This window comes from Malaya genurostris, chromosome 2, assembly GCF_030247185.1.
Source record: "Malaya genurostris strain Urasoe2022 chromosome 2, Malgen_1.1, whole genome shotgun sequence".
In the NCBI taxonomy this organism is placed as follows: Eukaryota; Metazoa; Arthropoda; class Insecta; order Diptera; family Culicidae; genus Malaya; species Malaya genurostris.
This window is the reverse complement of record NC_080571.1, coordinates 55,922,047-55,947,546: the sequence shown is the minus strand read 5'-3', so window position 1 is coordinate 55,947,546 and position 25,500 is coordinate 55,922,047. Positions and strand designations below refer to the sequence as shown.

Below are 25,500 nucleotides of genomic sequence, written 5' to 3'. Positions count from 1 at the left end.
ACATAAAATAAAATTTAAATTGGAACTCCAATGGATTTAATGAAATGATAAAGAAGTTTCATGTATGGAAGGTCACGACAAGCAAGAATGTCGCGAACTGGGACATTGGATAGTCTACCTTGGGTACGCAAGGAATTTATTAGTTGAGATCTGACATCACGAAACTCCACGCATGTCCAAACAACATGGTCAATATCGCGGTAACCTTCGCCGCAAGCACAATGATTAGTCTCGGAAAGTCCAATTCGAAGGAGATGTGCATCTAACGTGTAGTGATTGGACATGAGTCTGGACATCACACGAATGAAATCTCTACTCACATCCAGTCCCCTGAACCATGCCTTTGTCGATATTTTAGGAATAATTGAGTGCATCCACCGACCCAGATCATCTTTATCCCAAGAAGCTTGCCAGCTGGCAAGTGTTCTTTGGCGAGACGCGCTATAGAATTCGTTGAAAGCAATCGGTCTCTCATAAATTTCACCCTCAATAGCACCACGTTTGGCTAAAATATCGGCTCTTTCATTGCCTGGAATGGAGCAATGAGCCGGAACCCAAACTATTGTGATTAGATAATTATTATTCAATATGTCGTTCAGACACTGTTTTATTTTACCCAAGAAAAACGGTTCATTTTTGCCAGCAGCGTTTGAGCGAATGGCTTCAATTGCACTCAGACTATCTGTGAAGAGAAAATAATGGTTTGGAGATAATGTGACGATTACATTCAAGCTATAATGAACTGCTGCTAACTCTGCTATATAAACAGTAGAGATGGTCGGGTGTCGGGTATTTTACCCGAAACCCGACCCGTACCCGTACCCGACGGGTTTTTGGTCGGGTACGGGTAAACATTTTTATTTTCGATCGGGTACGGGTCGGGTACGGGTAAAAAGTTTTACTGCTCACTCGGGTACGGGTCGGGTACGGGTAAAAAAATTTACTGCTCACTCGGGTACGGGTCGGGTACGGGTAAATTTTTTTTTCTGATCGATTACCCGACCATTTTTACTTCACATAAATATGTTTACACGTTGACGAGAATTTTTTATTGCAAAACAGTTCTTCCGAAAAATAAACAAATTGATTCAAGGGGTTTTGACATTAGCGCCTAGGACCAGACCTGACAACTGGCATCTTTTCCCAGAAAAAAAACATTTCTTCTCTTCATTTAAAAAAAACTATCAATCATAGTTACGTGAAAAGTTATGTGAATATTTCCCGCCCTACTTTGTTTATAACATATTTAATTAGACACACTGCCTTAGCTCTAAGATGTTGCGATCGGATTCTACTTTTCACGTAGGTTTTAATGGACTGCCATTTTAAAGCTGTTTAATGCACAATCCAGAAAAAATTATTTGATTCATATATAAAATGTTGTGTAGTACTCATATTCATATCACATTCAGATACCAGAAAACTCTTATGTTAAATATTGTTTGGAGATTTTCAAAATTTTCATATAAATCATTAAGATTCTTACCATAAAAACATGAACATTTATTTCTGAAAATCTGCATAGAAGTTCTTCCTATTCCTCATTTCTGGGTGGTGTCACCTCACTTGAAATGACACCGATTGATGGCACAGCAAGTTAGGCTATATTGCCAGTAAAATTTTCGTTTCTTTTCACTGGACTACAAATGAAAATCTCGATGCGTAACAACGTGGAGTCGCCAAAAAGAAGGGGGAAAATCTTTTCTCGCGAAATACTCAAATTTTCACCGTGTTCACTCGTTGAGGGTTCCACCGGAGGTGGCACAGAAGTTAAAAGAAGTTGACAGATTAATTTAAATCAAAATCATAATTCATTTTGCTTTGTAGTAATAAATTGTAATAAAAAAAAGTTCTCACGAATGTTCAATCTACTTACACTTGAAGGACTCATTGTTCACCATGTTCAAAATTGAATTTTTCACACCGGGAATGCACGTACATTATTTGATGTTTGGTCAATTCACGTAAACGAACCGATGATACTTCATTTCATTTTACGGGATGTTCGCATAACATTCATTTTCGTCACGTATAATATTCAATTTGACATTTGGAACCATTTTACGTGATTTTTCAAGTGATTCGAATGTGAATTTTTATTTGTGTTTCAAGATAATGAGCACGTTTACTTGTGGTTCTAAAGAATCGAATCAAAAGTCGCACTGTTTCGTAAAAACCATACCTACCCAAAATTGAATACAACGGGTATTACGACATTTTGGGTAAATATGCTTCTCGAAAAATTTGAGTAGATATTACTCCCTTTTGTTGACATTTGTAAATGAGTATAAAGTACCAAAGACATTGGAAACCTATAGGGTCCGCCATCTAAAATTTATTTTTGAACTAGCGGTTATTTTGACATTGGTAACCTATATGTCACTTCTGATTTGACAGAAATTTAGTTGTATCCTTCCGCTGAATGAATATGGTTGTGTATACGCTTGAGGAACGCGTGAAAATAGTGCAGTTTTACTTTGAAAATCATGGCAATGTTGCGGAATGTGTGCAAAAAAATCATCTTCTCGGATAAGGCACATTTTCATCTCGGCAGGTATGGTAATAAGCAAAATTGTCGTATCTGGGGACGGAAAACCCGCACGTTATCATGGAGAAGCCGATGCATCCTCAGAGAGTGACGGTTTGGTGCGGATTTTGGTCTGGCGGCATCACTGGGCCATTTTTTTTCGAAAATGAGGCAGGCGCCGCCGCCATGGTCAATGGCGAGTGCTACCGCGCCATGATTAGCGATTGGTTCTTCCCGTTACTTGAAGAGGAAGACTTGGACACAATTTGGTTCCAACAAGACGGCGCTCCGTGCCACACAGGCAACGCTACGATCGATCTTCTGCGCACAGTCTTCGAAGATCGAATCATCAGTCGATATTCGGATGTTGTTTGGCCGCCTCGGAGCTGTGATTTGACGCCGTTAGAATATTATCTTTGAGAGGGCTGTCAAAGATAAGTGTTAAGTGGACAAGCCAGAGACAATTCAAGCCTTGAAGGACAACATTCGTGCAGCCATAGCTGAAATAAAGCTGCATACAATCGAAAATGTACTAAAAACCTGGACCGTACCGTACCGTACTGCCAGGCCAGCCGAGGCAGCCATTTGAATAAAATTATATTCCACAATTAATCGGAAGGATTGTACTTTAATATGAAAAAATAAATTTTGAATTCGGATGAACCGTTTGTGTTTTATTGCATGTTTAAAAAAAAGTTACATGGCGGACCCTGTATTCATGCTTCACAGTGTATTTTTATTTTTAAATGTAAACAAGCATTTTAATGTATTTTACTTATCAACTAGAGCCTGATACGGCTCAATATCTAAAACACTTTATTTTTTCCAAACTGAATTTTGGTAAATTTTTTACTACTCATTCGGGTCGGGTACGGGTACAGGTAATTTTTAATCGGGTACGGGTCGGGTACGGGTAAAATTTTTTATTTTTTTTCGGGTACGGGTCGGGTACGGGTAATTTTTTTTTTATTAGTGATCGGGTACGGGTCGGGTAAGGGTATTTTTTTTAATTTTTAATCGGGTACGGGTAGGGTACGGATAATTTTTTTTGCTGATCACTCGGGTACGGGTCGGGTTCGGGTATAAGAATTTCTATACCCGACCATCTCTAATAAACAGATGCAGGTTCTTGAAGCTTGAATGAGGCCGAAACATTATTGTTGAACATACCAAACCCTGTCGCTTCTTCCATTCGCGATCCGTCCGTGTAAAACATTTTCTCAGAGTTAATATGCCTGAACTTACTTGAAAATATTTTTGGGATTTCCATAGAGCGTAGGTGGTCCGGGATTCCACGCACTTCGCGCTGCATGGATGTGTCGAAAAATAAAGTTGAGTCAGGTACATTTAGGAGGCTGACACGGATAGGAATATATCTTGAAGGGTTGATTTCCTGTGACATATGGTTAAAATATACTGTCATGAATTTTGTTTGAGATCGAAGCTCGACTAGTCGTTCGAAATTATTAATTACCATGGGATTCAGCACATCACATCTTATTAGCAGGCGTGATGAAAGCTCCCAAAATCGATCTTTTAATGGAAGAACTCCCGCCAGAACTTCAAGACTCATTGTATGTGTCGAATGCATGCAGCCTAAAGCAATTCGCAAACAACGGTACTGAATTCGCTCAAGTTTGATAATATGAGAATTTGCAGCGGAACGAAAACAAACGCATCCATATTCCATCACTGAAAGTATCGTTGTCTGATACAATTTTATTAGATCTTGCGGATGAGCACCCCACCAAGACCCTGTTATTGTTCGAAGAAAATTTACTCTTTGTTGGCATTTCGTTATCAGATACCTAATGTGTCCTCCCCACGTGCATTTGGAATCAAACCACACCCCGAGGTATTTGAAAGTCAAAACCTGTTCGATTATTCTTCCCATCATATGAAGCTGAAGTTGCGCGGGATCATGCTTTTTTGAAAAGACGACCAGCTCTGTTTTCTCCGCAGAGAATTCGATACCAAGATGAACAGCCCAAACGGACAATTTATCTAAGGTATCTTGCAATGGTTTTTGCAGATCAATAGCTTTGGATCCAGTAACTGAAACCACGCCATCATCTGCCAATTGTCTTAGTGTACATGGGGTTACTAGACAGCTGTCAATGTCATTCACGTAAAAATTATAGAGGAGCGGACTGAGGCATGAGCCTTGCGGGAGACCCATGTAGCTAATTCTGATTGTTGCCAAATCGCCATGTGAAAAATGCATGCGTTTCTCTGACAAAAGGTTGTGCAAATAATTATTTATAACCGCTGGGAGTACATGTTGGTGGAGCTTGTCTGAAAGAACATCAATGGAAACTGAATCAAATGCTCCTTTAATGTCTAAAAATACAGATGCCATTTGTTGCTTTTGAGCGAAGGCAATTTGGATGTCAGACGAAAGTAATGCAAGGCAATCATTCGTCCCTTTATTTCTACGGAAGCCAAACTGAGTATCTGACAACAAACCGTTCGTCTCGACCCAAGTGTCGAGACGTCGTAGAATAATTTTTTCGAACAATTTTCTGATGCAGGACAACATCGCAATGGGTCTATATGAGTTGTGATTGGAAGCTGGTTTCCCCGGCTTTTGAATGGCGATAACTTTCACTTGTCTCCAGTCAGGTGGAACAATATTTTGCTCAAGAAACTTGTTGAACAATTCCAACAAACGTCTTTTTGCGAGGTCGGGCAGATTCTTCACCAAGTTGAATTTAATTCTGTCCAATCCAGGAGCGTTATTGTTACAAGACATGAGTGCTATGGAAAATTCCATCATTGAAAAGGGGCTATCAATGGAATCATCATTTGAAGAAGACTCCCTAACAATGCTATGCGTAGGAACGGAATCTGGACAAACTTTCCTCGCAAAATCAAATATCCATCGATTCGAGTACTCCTCACTCTCATTTCCTACGTTACGATTCCTCATTCGTCTGGCCGTATTCCAAAGAGTGCTCATTGAGGTTTCTCTTGACAAACCTTCCACAAAATGTCTCCAATAGCTGCATTTCTTAACCCGAAGTATGTTCTTGTACTTGGTTTCTAAAACCAAGAATTTTTCAAAATTCTGAGGAGTTCCTCCTCCTCGTTTTAAAAACGTCTTGAAAGCATTTTGTTTCGCGTGTTTAGCATCTGAGCACTCTTTGTCCCACCAAGGATTTGGAGGTCTTCTGTTAGACGATGGACCAAGAAATCGTTTGGTTTGGGCTTGTTCTGCGGCCTCCAGAATCGAACAAACGAGGAAGTCATATTCTTCAAGTGGGGGAAGCTCTTCCATTGAAGTTAAGACACTTGAAATATTACTTTGGTATTTAATCCAGTCAATATTTTTTGTCAAATCATATGGAATATTAACTGAATTAGCAATGCCTTTGTTACTCCTAATTGAGATGATGATTGGTAAATGATCGCTACCATGTAAATCAGGAAATACTTTCCAGGTGCAATCTAGTCGAATTGAAGTCGAACAAAGAGATAAATCTAATGCACTTGGACGTGCAGGAGGTCTTGGGATCCGTGTCATGCTACCCATATTTAGTACCGTCATGCTAAAATTGTCGCAAATATTATATATTAGAGATGATCTGCTATCATTGTAAACGGAACCCCACATCATTCCGTGCGAATTGAAATCTCCTAAAATCAAACGTGGAGCAGGAAGGGCTTCGATAATTTCATTAAGCTGTCGTTGTCCAACTTGAGCTCTTGGAGGAATATATACCGAAGCAATGCAAATGTCCTTTCCTTTAATGTTTATTTGACAAGCAACAACTTCTATACTAGAAGTCGAAGGAATGTTTAATCTATAAAAGGAATAACATTTCTTAATTCCTAAAAGCACTCCACCATACGGGGAGTCTCTGTCGAGACGTATAATGTTAAAGTCATTAAAATTTAAGGCTATGTTTGATGTAAGCCATGTTTCGCACAAAGCAAATACATCACATTTTTGACTATGCAACAAAACTTTAAATGAATCAAGTTTTGGCATGATGCTTCGACAATTCCACTGCAGGACAGTGATTGAATCATTTGCGGCGGATGATAAATTATCCATCAAATGATACAAAACCTGAAAGAGCTGGCCATTGAGCTGATAACTGTTTCAAAAAAGTTCTAGCTATTGGAAGGAATGCTGTTATGATGGTCTTTAGAGGTTCAGAAATATTGAATGCAGCGAAAATCCATTCTACAATTTCCGAAAATTTCAGTAATCCTGTTGGTGAATGTGAAATGGAGCCCACTGGATTATTGTCTTTTCTTGAGCTAGTTCCTGGATTGGTTTGTGAATTTGACAAACCAGGAGGCACAGTTTTTGGTTTTAAATTTGGCTTTTTAGCTTTAACACGGGGATCTTTTTTTGAAGGTATAATTTTAGGTGTCTTTTTAGGTATTTTGTGGTTTGTTAATCTCCTCTTAACAGACCCTTGAGGAGTGACAAACGAGGTATCTTCACTATTTCCGTCAGAGTCAGATTCCTCTGGCTCCGCAAGATTTGAAAAACCGTTTTCGGTTTCCAAAGGGGAGACATGTATGACCGTTTTGAGCATTTCTGCATATGTGCGCTTAGACCGTGCTTTTAAAGAAAGCTTCATTTTGTCTTTACGCAGCTTAAATGCAGCGCACACTGAAAGATCATCATGAGGGCTTTCCCCACAATAAACACATTTTTCAACATCTTTATCGCAAAGATTATCCTTATGAGGCCCTTGACATTTGATACATTTGGACTTATTACTACAGTAAGTAGCTGTATGTCCGATTTTTTTACAGTTCGTGCAATTCATAACATGCGGTACGAAAAGCCGAACAGGAAGACGAATTTTATCGATATAGACATGGCTAGGCAATGCAGATCCGGCAAATGTTACGCGAAACGAATCTGAGGGACGATAAGACTTTTTTCCATCGACAATAGATGCTGAGTACAATTGTTTGCACTCGAGTATCTTAACTCCCTCAAGCATGGAGTTTTTAAAACGGCCAACTCCATTTTTAAGTAAATCATCTGCTGTCAGACTTGCTTCAGTCACAACACCGTCAATTTCTACCTCCTTCGATGGAATGTAAACTCGATATTCAATAGCAAATAATTTACAGGTTACAATATCGTTTGCCTGTTTCAAGTCGTTAACTACAACTCGAATTTTATCTCTATTAACCTTACAGATTTCTTTAACTTCAGAGAAATGTGATGTCAAATCCTTTGTAATTTGCATCAAGTTTAAAATCTTTTCTTTTTTTCGAAGATAGACTATCCATGGCCCAGTGGTACCCTGTGGATAATGTTTAGCCCTCGGAGTATTTAAACTTTTACTAGTATCCGGAATCGGATTCGGATGATCTTCCATGAGATCATCCATTACATTAAATTTTTTTTGTAAATTAATAATACCAAAATAAAAACTTATGTTTAGTAAAATTTCAGATATAAGAAATAAAAAATAAATTAAATTAAATCTACCTTGTAGCTGATGTCTCTGTTCCTTTATCGTGAAGAACGACATGAAGCTCTTCCAACGATTTCCAATTGGCAGTCTTTTGCTGTTTCCAATTGGCAGTCTTCTGTCGTTTACTGCTATCTCAGTTGCTCTGCCGTCGTTGTGAACACCACTGCACTTGCTGTACCTGACCCCAGGTACAGTGCTTTTGCTCTTGGTGGCGATCAAATGCGATGCTTGCAGTGTAGCACCTCGCGATATATGCCGTCTCTTTTGATCCTACGCAGCGTACAAATTCTGGTACCTGGTAGATCAGCACTGGGTTGCTTTAGCACCTCTGTGCCTTTGCACCCCTTCGTCTTCGCACCTTTATGCGATGGCACCTCTGTGACTCGTCACTTCTATGCTCTCGCACCTCTGTGTCTCTACACCTCTGTGCGTATGAACGGGATGGCCTTCGTTGCTAGCTTTCCAGTCGGGAAACGCCCCGAATATTGCGTTTGCTATGGGCAGTTTAACTACCTGAAGCTTAGAATTGTCTCGGTAGCAGCCGTTAACTCACGAGCCAGTACAATCGAAACACAACCTCTTCGCTTGAATGGTTTTTACTGAATGTATAATGGAAAATGTTGAAGAAGAATTAATTTCAAGATTTTTTATATTAATTGAAACATCAATATGATTAAAATAGTCTGAAAAGGTGTATGGATGTTTGACAGCATTCTTATACATATTTCAAACACTATCTCGATCATATTCATTGAAAAGGCTTATTGTTATTTTCATAGAAATTGATGTGCAATCATCAAAATACGTACATTCAAAGGCGCTTGAAAATTTCAGGCGTACGAAGACATGTTTCACCATAAAAATGCAGTTCGTTGTTGATTTTCTATTTACTAAATCAAAAAAGATCAATTCTACAATATGTAGTATTACCATTTATTTATGTGCAGAATATTTTTAAAGTTCCATATTTGTGTTACGAGCAGTTGTATAGAAAATCAAATGTGAAACTTATTCATTAGAAATTATGTTGGCTATGTTTTCGTAAACATCGATTCAATTCTTGTTTACATTACGTAGTAGTTTCCATGAGTTTCACAATTGTTTTTTCGCTGATTTAATTGCTGCATTTGTGATGGGATCGATGCATGAGTTTTTGTATCAGTTGCACAATAATTGCGAATAAATGTTCGTAAAAACGGAAGAACTTGAAGATATGTTGCACAACAAAGAAAAATTGCGCTTTTCCATAACACAACAGTAACTAGAATAGTAATATAAACTAATTTTGATAAATTGCACAATCAGTAGAAAAATACAGAACAGCAACTTAACGTGCTACGTGGGTTGTTTTGCTCAGTGAAGCAAAGGCACAGTAAATTTAACGATAAAGACTGTCCCAGAAATAATGGACGCAACCCAAAACCGCTGCCATTTTGCAATGGTTCAGAATCTGTCAAATTTTTATGGCTGTGTCCTGTTGTTTACTCTCTTCTCTAACCACTTGCGCAGTTGTTTATTCGTTTTCATTAGTTTGTTCCGAAATGCGTGGACTTTAAGCAGAACAACGTCGAAAAATTGTTTAGAAATGGTGCACAGAACGCGGACTGCCACTGAGAAAGATAGCAAAAATGGAAGGACTAAGTGAAAAAGCCGTGCGAAATGCAATCAGGAAGTTCGGTGAGGATAACACCTTTGAGGATAAGCCGAAAACGGGTCGAAAAAGAGGTCCTGCTAACCCTCAGTTGGATAAACGTATACTGAAGACGTTCGAGCAACAGAAGGAGGTTTCAGTTCGGGCACTTCGAAGTCAAATGTTCTTCGTGCTAAAGAACGTTTGAATCTTCGAACCTATAAGAAGCAGAAACAGCCAAAACGTAGTCCGAAACAAGAAGCATCGATCAGGCCGAGGGTTCGAAAGCTGTACAATACGATTCTTGCTGAAAATTTGAACTGCATAATCATGGACGACGAAACCTACGTGAAACTCGATTACAAATCCTTGCCGAGACCACAATATTATACGGTGCGAGAAGGGCAAGTGTCCGAGACATCGATTGAAGTCGAAGAATTTGGTAAGAAAGCTATGATCTGGCAAGCAATTTGTAGCTGCGGTAAGATTTCGAAACTATTCATCACCACTGCTTCAATGAACAGCGAAATACACATCAAGGAATGTTTACAAAAACGACTTCTACCCATGATTCGAGCCACAAGGATCCTGTTGTTTTCTGGCCAGATCTTGCTTCTTGCCACTACTCGAAATCAACGGAAGAATGGTATACTACCAAAAATGTCACTTTCGTCCCAAATGACATGAATCCACCAAATTGCCCACAACTTCGACCAATTGAGGAATTTTGGGCATTAACGAAGGCACATCTTAGGAAACATGTCTCGGCAGCCGAAACCATTCAACAGTTCGAAAAAGATTGAAAAAAGTGTGAAAACTTGTCGCCAAGAAGTCTGTACGGAATTTAATGAGGAACGTTCGCAAGAAGGTGCGCCAGCTAGTCTACAATGGCTAAGTAGCAAATGTTGAGAATAATATTCTGTTGTTGTCGTCTAATATTATCGGTATATCGAATAAAATTTGAATATCTAACACTTGTGAATTATTTACAGCGAATTCAAAGTGCGTCCATACTTTCTGGGACAGTCTTTACTAACAGAAGTCATCAGCTGACTGTACACCCTCCGGAATCCCACACCAAACACAGTAATGTAAACACCAATAATCCGCACTAAATTCCACTCAAGTAGAAGTGTCTCCCGGATTCGGAAACCAAAACAAGTCTTCACGTTGCTAGCGCAGGCCGCGTGAATTTCTAAAACAGCAAATAAACGACAGTTTTTCTCGCCATCCAGAAGACCTGCCGGTTGGGGGGCTCCACGGTCCACAGTTGGCCCAACAGCGCACAAACAGACACAGAAACGAAACGGCCAACGGAAAAGCAAAACAAACATGTTTCCCCCCAGCATCTTCGTCATCTGCCGCGTGAGCCTTCGGTAGGGTCTGCTCACTCTCCGTGCGATGGCTTCGGATCGGGTTCTCTCCGAGTTGCGATTCCGAGCCCACCGAGTCGGAGTTGGAAGTTTCACTTTCTAAATACTTCATACTGTAGGTGTACAACTAAGATAGTACTGGCAACACTGTGCCACCCCACCTTCCAACGACTCGTTCACACATGTCGATCGGGGTAACGAAAGCCTGATTACAAACAACAAGCCACAGCATCCACCTGTGGGTTTTCGGTTAAGCCGAGCCCAACAAACCGTGCGGATCTCAGCATGAGCCTCGACTGGACCAGTCTGTCGATAGACTTTGAACCGTCAACAGCAGCAGCAGCAGAGTAGTGTGGCATCCGATGTTCGACGAGTAGACCAACGACGACGACGACAACGACAACAGCAACAACAACAAAGACGATTATTGGATACAAGCGGGAGGATTTTCCAAACGAACCGCGTGTCTGACTGGCGACTGGTGCTAGTCTCTCGGCAAACGTTAGACCAGGTGGACGTTTTGGCGCGTGTTTTGTGTTCCGCTTTTGTAGAGTCCCACAGTCCGGTTATGTGAAGCGACGTGTTTTTTCCAATCGATGGGCTCAATTCACTTTCGAACTGATTAGGCCATATCGAACCCGATTCGAGACAATCAGTCAATCAGTCAGTCGGTCGGTCGGTGAGGCAGTGGCAAAGACGAGTAACAAAGAGATTAGAAATTGCGCTTGCTTTGATCTGTTTCGAAAGGAACAAGTGAAGCGGCGAACGGCCTACGAACGTGCGGTCACCCTTTTGGGTTGGTGAAAACCTAACCCTGCGGAGCACCGTCGGGCCGCCCGCCGTTGGCTGTTTGGATTTTCTGTTCGCACCCGTTCATTTGTCTATGCTGACACGAGTCGGTGGGTGGTGGTACGTGGAATTTTGAATGTGCACAAGAATTTGGTTATGCTTCGGTAAGATCGGTCGGGGAACAAAAACAAAAACCACGGTGGCTTGAGCCACCGCGAAACGAAAGTGAATGCTGGATGCTGTTGTGGTGGTGATACTGCACCAGGTATTAATTATTGCAGCAATTGGAGTGTGATTCGCAACATTGTGGGTGGATTTCATGGCACGGTTTGCCGAGGTGCGGAATGTAGAAGATAATCAAAAGTGAATACTTTACAAACTGCCTTCAGGGTGGCCGAGCCTTGCGGGCAATCGAGTGTGTCTGCGTGGAGTGGAAAGCGAGAAGCAAGTGCTATGCTGAAAATGCAATTTCACTGCAATTTTGAGTGAGCGGGAAACAGGATCTAAAAGTCTTTTGTTGTTGTTTTGGCTTTACGGTGAAACTCCCCCGTTTTGTTTTTTTTTTGTATCGTGCTGTCGTGATTTCGTTTAATGTGCCCGATTATGGTGATGATGAAAGTGTTAAACAGGATCAAACTCATGCTGCCACTAGTGGTGCTGATGCTTTCCGTGATGAACAGATGCTGCATGGCCGAACAGGGACCGACGACAGGATCGACGGTGTCGTCGGTAGATTTCGCTGCACAGCTGCATGTGTCACAGAATGTCACACCTTCTCAGCAGTCACCGGAACCTCCATCTCAGGAGCAGGAACTCGCAAAGGATGTTGTTATGCCAGAAATTATTCAGCCCCCGCAGGTAAGCAGAAGCAGCACAATTCAGTGTCAATTAAGCTGGATGCATACTGAAACAAGTCATCGCTTTTCGTCTGAGCTACTGAAATACATTTTAAAAAGCAAGTGTAGAAAATGAAATCGTAAAAATTAAATGAATATTTATTCTAGTGTAGAACAGTAATCTGACAAACTACCTTTCTAAAATTTACGTTTACTCATCCTGACAAATTTTGAACTAAGAAAAACACTTCCATTTTATTCGTCAATGTAATCCCTTTCAAGAGCAATACATTTATTCTAACACTTCCCTAACTTTTCGATGCCGTGCTTGTAGAAGGATTTGCCTTTGGCCTCGAAATAGGCTTCACATTCAGCAATTGCTTCTGCGTATGAGTTGATGTTCCAGTAGTTGATTGCCAGTAGTCACTGAGGGCCAGATCTAGACTGTAAGGTGGATACGGAAGCAATTCGATGTGTAATTCGTTCAATTTAATCATCGTTTACATCGGCTTGTGAATCGGTGCATTGTCTTGGTGAAACAGTGTTCTTTAACATATGAGATCGTTTTTTTACCTTTTTTATATATATAAAATAGGTATAGAATTCGCTCAAACTTTCGAAAAATTTTCCGAGGCGAATGTCATATACCAATCGATTCAGCTCGACGAACTGAGCAAATGTCTGTGTGTGTGTATGTGTGTGTGTGTCTGTATGTGTGTTGTCAACTAAGAGGTCGAGATCTCAGAGATGGCTGGACCGATTTTGATCAAACTAGTCGCAAATGAAAGGCCTCCCCGTCACCCAAAACGCTATTGAATGGTTTTGAGATAGGATGTTTACTTTTTGAGTTATACGGAGTTTTATGTCAAAATTTTCAGTTTTTTTACAGTATCCGTCACAATTGACCTTGAAAACAGAATATGTTTTTAGACTTAGATTCCGCACGGTAATAGCTATCCAACAAGCCATAGTTTGTTAAAATCCGGCGAATATGGCATTTATAAACCAGATGATATCAGCATTTTCGAGTTGAAAGTAATTCCATAATTATATTGATTTAAACTACTTACAGCAATAAAAGCTGGAAGAACATAACTTCCATATACCATACGACTCAGTTCGTCGAGATCAGCAAATGCGTGTGTGACAAATAATTTCACTCAATTTTTTCGGAGATGGCTAAACCGTTTTCTACGAACTCAGATTCATATGAAAACTAGTATACTTCCAAATTTGGATCCGACTTCTGATTTCGGATCCACAGGATGACATGTGAAACGAAATTAAAATAATGCAATTCATTTTTCTCGTAGATGGCTGAACCGATCTAAGATTCAAATGAAATCTAAGAATCATCTAAGATTCAAATGAGAGGTCTTGAAATCCTATAAAAATTAGTCAGATCCGATTTCTGGTTTAGGTGATACAGGGTGATTAGTATAAAAATGTCCATTTCACATAAATTAATCAAGTTTGTCGGGTTTGCAAATTTGGATAGTCGATTACCAAATAAATTTATTTCAGTTTAAGCGGTATTCTTTTTTGGCTTCGGAATGTACCCCCAAATTTTAATTCGCACTACAATTTCTCAAAGATGTCTACACACTCCTCAGGTGAATTTATCTGATTTCGGCTACACCGATCTTAGAACTCCGGATCCAGTTTCGAATCGTTTCTCAAAGTTTAATCATTTTTTCAAAAAGGCCAAATCGAACTTCAAAAACAAAAATTCAAATTAAAGGACTTAAGGTCCCATACAAAATTGGTGAATTTTATCCGATACTGGAATTACAGATGATGAATTTTTAAAATTCATACCGATATAGAAGTTGTAAATTGTTTGGCGTATTAATTTATGTCCATTCGAATCATTTTGGGTTATGCTAGTTCCTGAATACCAGCTCTGGAAGTACCATAAATAATGACGAAAAACTCTAAAGTGGAACTTACTTCGACATCTCATGGAATGTTCAATCGAATGTCACACGTTAAGATTGAAATTCGATACGATTTGCAGATTCGAAATTACAGGGTAATGAGTGATTAAAATCTCAATTTGCCGTTTGAAACGACGATAATTAAAATAATGTCAAGAGAACTAAAAGACCTAAGAATATCCATGCAAAAAAACACATGCGGATTGATAAAAAAAGGTATCATCTGACTGCTAGGTGGATTAATCTCGTTTTTTACTTTGCATTCAAACAGTCTACAAACGCTATGTAGTATTGGTTATTGATTGTTTTAGCATTTCTTCATAGAAAGGTATTAGAATTGCTGGAAAACCCTACTTTTGAACGGAGCCTCGGAGACCCATAGTGTTATGTATCATTCGACTCAGTTCGACGAGATCGGAAAATGTCTGTGTGTGCATGTGTGTACACTTTTCGAAAGACATTTTTACCGCCCAATTTTCTCAGAGATGGCCGAACCGATTTTAACAAGCTTAGGCTCGATTGAAAGCTACTGTTGGGTCATTGATAAAATTCGAATATCAAATGGCTGTCACTTTCGAATATATAATGGTATAAGTTACATAACCGACATAACATGTATTGCCTTTCTCATGAAGAAAGATTAGGCGATCACTGTGAAAATCGACTGCCATATACCACTCGACTCAGTTCGTCGAGTACTCAAAATTCATGTCTGTATGTGTCTATGTGTGCAAAGACTGTCCCAAAAAGTATGGACGCACTTTGATTTCGCTGAAAATAATTCACAAGTGTTAGATATTCAAATTTTATTCGATATACTGATAATATTAGACTACAACAACAGAATATTATTCTCAACATTTGCTACTTAGCCATTGTAGACTAGCTGGCGCAACGTTCCTCATTAAATTCCGTGCAGGCTTCTTGGAGACAAGTTTTGACACTTTTTTCCAATCTTTTTCGAACTGTTGAATGGTTTCGGCTGCCGAGACATGTTTCCTAAGATGTGCCTTCGTTAATGCCCAAAATTCCTCAATTGGTCGAAGTTGTGGGCAATTTATGTCTTTTGGGACGAAAGTGACATTTTTTGGTAGTATACCATTCTACCGTTGATTTCGAGTAGTGGCAAGAAGCAAGATCTAGCCAGAAGACAACAGGATCCTTGTGGCTTCGAATCATGGGTAGAAGTCGTTTTTGTAAACATTCCTTGACGTATATTTCGCTGTTCATTGAAGCAGTGGTGATGAAGGGTTTCGAAATCTCACCGCAGCTACAAATTGCTTGCCAGACCATAGCTTTCTTACCAAATTTTTCGACTTTAATCGATATCTCGAACTGGTTTAACACTTGCCCCTCGCACCGTATAATATTGTGGTCCCGTCAAGGATTTGTAATCGAGTTTCACGTAGGTTTCGTCGTCCATGATTATGCAGTTCAAATTTCCAGCAAGAACCGTATTGTACAGCTTTCGAACCCTCGGCCTGATCGATGCTTCTTGTTTCGGACTACGCTTTGGTTGTTTCTGCTTCTTATAGGTTCGAAGACTAAAACGTTCTTTAGCACGAAGAACATTTGACTTCGAAGTGTTCACTTTTTTGGCCATATTCCAAACTGAAACATCCTTTTTTGCACGTATGCATTCAGTATACGTTTATCTAACTGAGGGTTAGCAGGACCTTTTTTCGACCCGTTTTAGGTTTATCCTCAAAGGTGTTATCCTCATCAAACTTCCTGATTGCATTTCGCACGGCTTTTTCATTTACTCCTACTATTTTTGCTATCTTTCTAAGTGAAAGTCCGCGTTCTGTGCACCATTTGTGCACAATTTTTCGACGTTGTTCTGCTGAAAGTCCACGCATTTCGAAACAAACTAATGAAAACGAATAAACAACTGCACAAGTGGTTAGAGAAAAGAGTAAACAACAGGACGCAGCCATAAAAATTGACAGATTCTGAACCATTGCGAAATGGCAGCGGTTTTTGGTTGCGTCCATACTTTCTGGGACAGTCTTTACATTCAGGTTACGCGTAAAAAAACCACCTAACTTCGGTAACTCGCGTAAAACAACCGCAAAACTAAAGATAAATATTTTTTGATGCCAAATATCTTAGAAATTCATGAAACGTTCAGATCTGGTGCAATCTCAAAATATATTTTTTGACAAAGTCGACTTGAGGCTAAGAGAATTTGAGACCGTGTAACTTCCGCGAAGAAAAAAAAAGAAAAAAGAAAAAAAAATGTTTTGATGTCAAATGCCATAGAAATGCATGAAACGTCCAGATCAGGTATACACTCAAATAAATATTTTTTTCAAAAAAGTTGACTGGAACCTTTTTGAGTTGGAAGTTTCGAGATTTCCGAAATCGATTTGTTTTTATGCCATATGTCTTAAAAATGCATGAAAAGTCGAAATCTGGTGTAATAAAAAAAATTTGAAAGAAATCGAAAATTGTCAGAAGTTGGCTTACAAAAAATTTGGAGATAACACCAGATCTCGAAGTTCCATGCTTTTCAAAGACAAAACAAGAAAACCGCGTAATTTCGGAAATCTGCATAAAAAACCGCGTAACTTCGGAAATCAACGTAAAAAAACGCGTAACTTCGAAAATTCGCGTAAAAACAAACGCATAAAAAACCGTATTAAAAAACCGCGTAAAAAGACCTCCGTGTATGTAATGTTTTTTGTTTTTGCACTAACTTTTCTCCCAGATGGCTGATTTTCACGAACTTAGATTCAAATGAAAGGTCTTGTGATCCCATACAAAATTCCTAAATATTTTTTGAACTCAACCTCCGGTTCCAGAGTTATGAAGAAAAATGCGCAAAAAAAAATATGTGCGCTAACTATTCTCAGAGATGGCGTGACCGATTTTAACAAACTTTAATTCAAATGAATGGTCTTATATATCCATATAAAACATCTAAACTTCATCTGGATTCGACTTCCGGTTCCGGAATTATAGGGTAAAGTGTGTTAAAAATTTATACTATCACTTAAAGGGTAAACGTAACGTAAAAATTTTTCTAAACTGACCTCAAACCTACTGCATTCGATATTTATTATCAGTGCACGGCTGAACAAACCGATTTCGGCTATCCTGGTTTCCGGTTTTCGAATAGTGGTCATATTTTTCCAAATGGATCTCACTCATTTTTCTTTGCGATGGTTTGACCGATTTTCACAAACCTAAATTCAAATGAAACGTCTTGTGGCCCCATGAAGAATTCCTGAATTTCATTCGGATCCGGACTTTCGGTTCCTCAATTATAGGGTTATGTGTATTGAAAATTTTATGAAGGGGCGAAACAAAAAACATAAAAAATTTCTAAACCAGCCACAAAACTACTTCTATCGGTAGTCATCATCAGAAGACGGCCAAACAAACCGATTCCGATTATTCTTTCAAGAATCGAAGAAAATATTTTAAAGACTACCACAGTATTACATATGATGATAGTATGATGAGTCAAATATTTTAATGATACTGTCTCGAGGAAAGAGAAAGGCATTACTGCACCACTAGGTGGATTAGAAATAGGTTTTTCTTTCTCAAGCTAGTCGATGGATCCATGTTTCATCCATTGTCACATACCGACATATCACTGAATCATCAACACGTTATTGTTTTCGATCGACTGTGGAAAAAGTTATCAAATTTGGTCAAATGTTCACGCATAATTGTTACAAACTGCCTTCTAATATCTTCACGGTCTCAGCTATTCCACGCAATTTCAAATTATGATTAGATATAAACAATTTGTGGACGTTTTAATGCTTTCTGGAGAAACCACCTCAATCGGACGACCAGAACGTTCACCATCATCGGAGTCTGGTTCTTTTCGATGGAGCAGAGTCCCAATAACATTTTTGAAGCTATTACTGAGGCTGCAGAAGAAATGATAAATTAACACAATAAATTATAAAAAAAAACAGCTTCACTTAAATGACTTTCTAACTAATCGAAATGTCATGAAATTTCACTGTGTGTCAGTCACACGATTTATTGAGTGATGTGCTATTAACAAACGGAATTCTACTCAAGTGCAAATGGAAGTAGTCTTGATTTCTACTACGGCGTACTCGGTAATGCCATATCTACTACATGGAATGAGAATGTCCATCGTAGAAAACTTTCCGATCTGCAGCTTTCCTATGGACTTCTGAAGTTTACGCTTCATTAAGATGCAAGAGTTTTGATCGGACGGAGTTCATAAATATCTTATTTTTTATTCACACAATCAGCCGCTGCACGGTTTTAGTGTAGTGACATAAAACCGAATCGAACCAAAACAACGTAGTTTAATAGTGTCAAATAAAACGAATCGAATTTCTTATTATTTGATAAATCACGTCCAAAATATGTGAACAAAACGTAGCTGAAAGTGTTTTTCGAGTTTGAAATGATTGAAAACGCAAGATCCACGTTCGGGTATACGGAGAGTGTTTAACCTGCTCAACTTTTGAACGAATTTTACTTCAAAGGAGTAAATTTTAAACTGCCGGAATCAAGGCAGCAGTGGAGTACCTTTTGTGTTTCTGTTGATCTGAGTATCCTCGACAATATTCTGTATAATGACACCAGCTAATTATTAAAGATTGTATAAATGTATTCTAAATGGATAGGAAATAAAACAGTTATTTTGTTTGAAAGGATTTTCGAAAAAAAAAAACGGTTTAAAAACGCTGACCCCTTCACTCTCTTAAAAATGACAAAAGTTGCTTTGAGAAGCACTAAGCTTTGACGCAGCCCTGATATTTCGTTATCAGCTTCGATTTCAGACGTGCGACCCCTGCTGGCATTTGCCCATGTTCGCAAAGTTCTTTGTCTTGAATAGTTTATGTTTCGTTTCTAGAATATTTAAAGAAAACTTTTTGTATTTCCGTCACGTCACGCACAACATAATTCGGATTTTGCTCGAAATGAGCAATAAACGCTCTTTCAGACTTTTCTTGTGCTATGTTCCCAAGTTTGTGAAAAACCTACTGTTGAACGGAGATCCGAATTAGTTCGTTAAGATGGTAAAATTTCGGTGTGTGTGTATGTAACGTTTCTGTACACAAGAACTTTCCACGAAGGGCAACTGAATCATACCACAAACTTAATGTCAAATGAAAGAAGTTAGGGTTCCACAGAAAAATCCTAAATTTTGTTTAGATCCAACTTCCGGAGTTACAGAGTGATAAGTAAAAAAAATCAATTGCAAGAAGTGACTATGCAAACAGAAACCGACTTCACCAAAATGGTCAGCAAAATAAGCAGAGCTACTACTTCAGGCGTTCCCTAGGGGAGCCACCACGATCCGCTGATTGTTGTTCTATTTATCAATGGCCTATGCAAAGCGAGAAAATCTCTTATATTGTTGTACGCGGGTGATGTACGGTTTTTTCGCTGAAAGTTTTGTATAGTTTTTTTGTTTTTAGTTCAATCAGAGTTTGCCTGCACTGTTCTCAGTGTGCACCAGACGAATAACCTATCCAACGAGTGTATTACAAGAAATTTCGTCCATTCACTCGCCATGTCAGGAGATGTGGCACTAAATGCAGTGTGATATTGTCAAATATACAAGAAAAATTTCGCTTGTTACACACTGTACTCGGTTGCATCGATCGGTTCTCGATATTAATTTTGATTCGCCGATGACCGACGGGTCACTCTAAAAAACTACCGGCAATAATTGTTTTCATCATAATTTCAAACGTTGCAACATGTTAATTTGTAGATGGATTAGAAAATATCTAACTTATTATGTATAGTAACATTATCCATAACTTCAATAGTCAGGCGTTCAGGTAAACTGGAATCTCCATTTACGAATGAAATTCGTCAATAGATCAGTTCGCACAAAAACAATTGCTGTATGAAAACTATACTGATACTGCTTGATCACACTCGATAAGTAAATGTCGAAAATTTTTGTTGGAAAATTTGTTTATTTTTATAATTCCTGGACTCAATTCGTTTTCCACCTTCGTCCGCCTCAGTCAATACAAAAACAGCTTAGGACTACGACGACAGAAAAAGGAGCAAGCAATTTCAAGCATTGTAAAATTCGACCGTCAATGTAAGCGCATGAAGTTTTACTTCAACAGCAAATGCATCTCTATAGAAAAAAAACAAGTGCATTCGCTTCAATTGAACATAACAGATGACATAGTATTAATTCAATTCCATAAGGAGTTGACAACAGTTGAGAGATATTTAAAAAAATGTACTTTGTTTTGCAGATGCTGCAATGATTCCTTCCTTTTTATTCAAAAGTTTAGAACGCAGTTTTGAGACCTTCTTTTGCAGAATACTAATAGATTTAAAAAATACATGAGCAATTCCAGGAATGAGCAGACGAAAAAGTGACAAAATCAGAATCGACCTTCTCCGATTTGGATGAAACTTTACACATGGCTTCAGTATGGCAAACCATAAGTTTTGAATCGATGGAGAGGTCAATCCGACTCACGACTGATTTTTAAAAAGGGCGTATGTATTTTTGCATATCACGAAAATTGCCTTTTTCAAATCGTTGTAACTCGGAAACCGTTAATTGTACAAAAATGGCGTTCAGGAAGAAGTTGTAGGGAATCGATTGGGCACTCTAAACAAAATATACACTGAAAAAAAAGTTTGATTTTTTTCTCAATAATTAAAAATAATCCAAAAAACTAGTGCAACTGTTGAATCCAAAAAAGTTAAATAAAAAAGCATGGTTTTATTTTGTTTGATGATTTTTCATTTTAAAGCTGTTATTAAAACCTACAGCTTGATGGCTATCCCATCCGTGAAGAAGTTACAGCTAAAACAATTTACAGATATATTCGTGATTTCAAGTTCTCGTTGAAAGATAATCATTTAAACAGTAGAATATTATTCTACAGGTTAAAGGCAATAAATTTGTTCATATCCTTTCTTCTAAAAGTAGCTGTTCTTGAGATACTTGGATATTTAATTATAACACCATTTTTTATATTTCCATGAATTGTTTATTTGCTTGCTATATCTACAATTATTACATGTACATGAATAATTCTTAATTATATTTAATATATTTGATAACAGCTTTAAAATATAAATTATCAAAAAAATTGAAACCATGCTTTTTTTATTTAACTTTTTTGGATTATTTTTAATTATAGAGAAAAAAAATCAAAATTATTTTTCAGTGTATATTTTTTTAGAGTGCCCAATCGATTCCCTACAACTTCATCCTGAACGCCATTTTTGTACAATTAACGGTTTCCGAGTTACAACGATTTGAAAAAGGCAATTTTCGTGATATGCAAAAATACATACGCCCTTTTTAAAAATCAGTCATGAGTCGGATTGACCTCTCCATCGGTTCAAAACTTATGGTTTGCCATACTGAAACCATGTGCAAAGTTTCATCCAAATCGGAGAAGGTCGAGTCTGATGATCTGCTAAGCATTTCTGGAATTGCTCACATGTGAATTTAAGTTAGCGAAAATTGATCGAGCTCCATTTTAAAGACCTTAACGACTATTTCCGGAACCGAAAACTGGATACTGGTATAGTGACATTCGGATCATTAAACAGATAATATGAACTACACACTGAAACTGTTTTATGCCTAATTTGAAAGAATTTCCAAAATTTTCTGTACATTCGATGTACGAGGTCTGTTCAAAAAGTACCCGGAATTCTCATTTTTCTAAAAAAATCTTTATTTATTCGTCTACATCTATATGGTCCCCTTCAAAGTAATCCCCCCTAGATATAATACACTTATGCCAGCGTTTTTTCCAGTCTTCGAAACACCCCTGATAGTCACTTTTTGTAATGCTCTGTAGCACTCTCAGCGATTCTGCCTTTATCTCTTCAATCGATGAAAAACGCTGTCCTTTCATGGGTCTCTTCAACTTTGGGAACAGGAAAAAATCACACGGAGCGATATCTGGTGAATAAGGAGGTTGGGGCATGATTAAAGTCTTGTTTTCAGCCAAAAAATCACGAATAAGCAACGATGAATTCAGCAGTTTTGGAACGAATTTCGCTGCCACTCGTTTCATGCCCAAAATATTTGAAAAAATATGATGGCATGAGCCAACTGATATGCCAACTTCATCAGCAACTTCTCTAATAGTAATTCGGCGATCATCCATAATCATTTTTTCCACTTTTCCCACATTTTCATCGATTATTGACGTGCTGGGTCGACCGGAGCGTTCGTCGTCTTCAACGTCTTCGCGGCCATCTTGGAAACGCTTATACCACTCGTAAACACTTGTTTTTTTTTCATAGCAGACTCACCGTAGGCTCTCTGTAACATTTCGCACACTTGGTTACACTTTATTTCATTTTTCACGCAAAATTTAATACAAATTCTTCGACTCTTCAATTCTTCCATTGTTTAAACTAACAAAAATCGCCGAGCTCAAAAAAACACGTCTACACCAGCCGCTACAAGACAGAATGTAAACAATGAACACAGCTGAAAATTTCACCATACATTAGGGACATATGTACCAACACAATAAAAAAAAATTTTGACCACCGGACTCTCCAGACGCGCGCAATTAAAAAATTCCGGGAACTTTTTGAACAGACCTCGTAAGTGGCGCTTTGAAATAAACTACGGGTCCAGTATAGCTGCAAACAGTTCGTATGACCATGAACTAATATGACTTGCAAATTTAACACAACTTAGAAGATATTTCACGATTTTCTATGACACTTTGAAATTTTGAAAACTTATTACCTAGTTATGTTAGAACCGGTAGTCGAACATGAATATTTTGATGAGACTACCAGACCTTTTATAATATGAGTTTGGTTTTATGCAAATCTGTCAAAAATTTGTGGCCCTAGATTCTCTTGATCTGTAAACTAGAGAAATTTCTTAGCCAATTTGAAGAACTCGCTATTTATCACATGGTTACTTATGAAAAAAAGTACTCTTAAAATTGACATTTCTGGTGCATATCACCCTGTAATTCCGAAACCGTAAGTCGGATATATTTTGCAGAGTACTTCGAAATTTCAAATTATTTGCGACTATTGCCGTTGTGGCGAAGAACAATTTTGTCCGATATACTCGAATCATCTCTTGTGCCTCATTTTAGGAAATCATAACGATGGAACCGAGATTTGGAAACTCAACAATATGTTTAACATAAGGGGAGCGTCGCTTAATACAAACTATATTGTGCCTCTAAAAAAACACGTGATATACTGTGAGTCTAAGTGTGCCACACTGTGCCCCATGAAAAAGCTACTTGTCAAAACTGAGCCCTTTGTGTGCCGCAACTGTGCAACTGTATGAAAACGAAAGTGCCAATATTGATAAATGCACCAATGCATTGTGTTAATGTGTGATTGGCACATTGTTCCAAGCGTCCTCCCCTTGGTTTAACCTTTTCGAAACGATTCAGCCCTTGCTCGCAAACTGTTTCGACTTTGGGATGTATTTCACGTAGGCCATTTTTGGAACTTTGAAATGCGAGCACAAAAAAATGCTGCGAATGAATCAAATATAATTTCCCGATTTTTCATTTTGACGGAGCATGAAGGACAATACTTCTCACCATGCGATAAATATATTTATAGGGGAAAGTGTTATAATATGCCCCCTCAAGAAAATATTGAGATGTTTCTAAATGTATTAAAATTTTTTCCTCGAGAATGTGAGTATTTCATTGGAATACGACTGAGGAACATAATTTTCAATGATTCCTGTAGAAATAATGAGAAATGATTGATATAAACACATTTTTCCACAACGACCACATGCTTGCCTTAGACATAATGCCCTAGCAGCGGTATAATATGCTTCACAACAAATCAGTGGTATACCACACAACAAAAGACATTAAACCACAAAACAATGATGCAATATGCCGCTTGAAATGTCCGTAAAGTGACTGTTTTGAGAAAAGCATTATATCAAAGAAATGGTAGATAAAATGCTTAGTCGAAGCAAAACCTTACATCGAAAAGCTGCTTAATGATATTTTCCGTTTTTTATCATATTTTCCATCAAACGACAGCTGTCAAAATGGCATAGCAGAAAAATCCTACGAAAAGCTAGTGTTAGCGATAATACTTTTGTTTAGAAAAGTCTCGAATACCTAAAAAGCAAGAGGGCGTTTTGGCTATCAGGGGCGCGTTATAATACTTTCTTCTACCATTCTACTTCACCGATCGCACCTGGGAAATCATCTGGGTGAAAAGATTGGAAATGTTTGACAAATTGAGGGAAGACTTTCACATTCTTGGCTTGATTTGATGAGCGACGAATCGAATTACCTCGACACCAGACAATTGCCATGAATACCACTAGAAGTATAAGTTTCAAAGTCGTTATCTTATCAGTTTTTTTGAGTGAATTCAGAAACAACTCTAATGTAATTTTAGTAACCATAAATTAAATGAATTCTCTGACGATGAAAAACTACCTCGTTCTGAGCTGTTCATGCTCCCAAGCAGGTAGGACAAGAAACGTACAATAATTTGCTTATCATACTCATGAATTTCGATACCCCACAACCCACTCTCGGAAACGAGAGCTGATGAACGGTATGAAAAACAATGAAACAACTTTAACATTCATGAAAACTTGCCCTCCAAATGGCCGCAAGCGAAGAACATTGCATCCAAACGCAACTGAATACATAATAATACTAATAAAAATAATGATACTCAAGTGCATCACTCTACACCGAAAAAAAACACTTCTTACAAATTGCCATTCGCCGACAGACCTCCCCCTCTCACCACCGGCACATTCCCTGCCTTCGCCAGTCTCGGCAAGCGGTCCCCAGACGGAAGTGGGAGAAAAGCATTTGCATAATTATGTGACTTAATAGAAAATTCACGCGGAGCAAAACTCGCCGTGATTTTTGCGGTTGCGGTTGTGTTTCTCTTACTTCCTTCCGTTTTCACGATGAGAGAAGCAATGAATTACAAAAAAAAACAACAAAAGATTGAACCAGAAAATGCGATAAAAA

The 25,500-nt window shown here is 38.4% G+C and overlaps 2 protein-coding genes across 3 annotated transcripts in view; one reads left to right on the top strand and one right to left on the bottom strand.

The window, feature by feature from the left end:
• LOC131432449 (actin-histidine N-methyltransferase) overlaps window positions 1-25,500 on the bottom strand; it is a 359,207-nt gene that overhangs the window by 114,567 nt on the left and 219,140 nt on the right. The window lies entirely within an intron of this gene.
• Window positions 11,300-25,500, top strand: part of LOC131432448 (uncharacterized) — a 215,411-nt gene continuing 201,210 nt past the window's right edge. Inside the window, exon 1 of the mRNA XM_058598736.1 lies at window positions 11,300-12,627. Coding sequence (XP_058454719.1) covers window positions 12,361-12,627 — 267 coding nt within the window. The 5' untranslated portion in view covers window positions 11,300-12,360. The remainder of the gene's footprint in view (window positions 12,628-25,500) is intronic.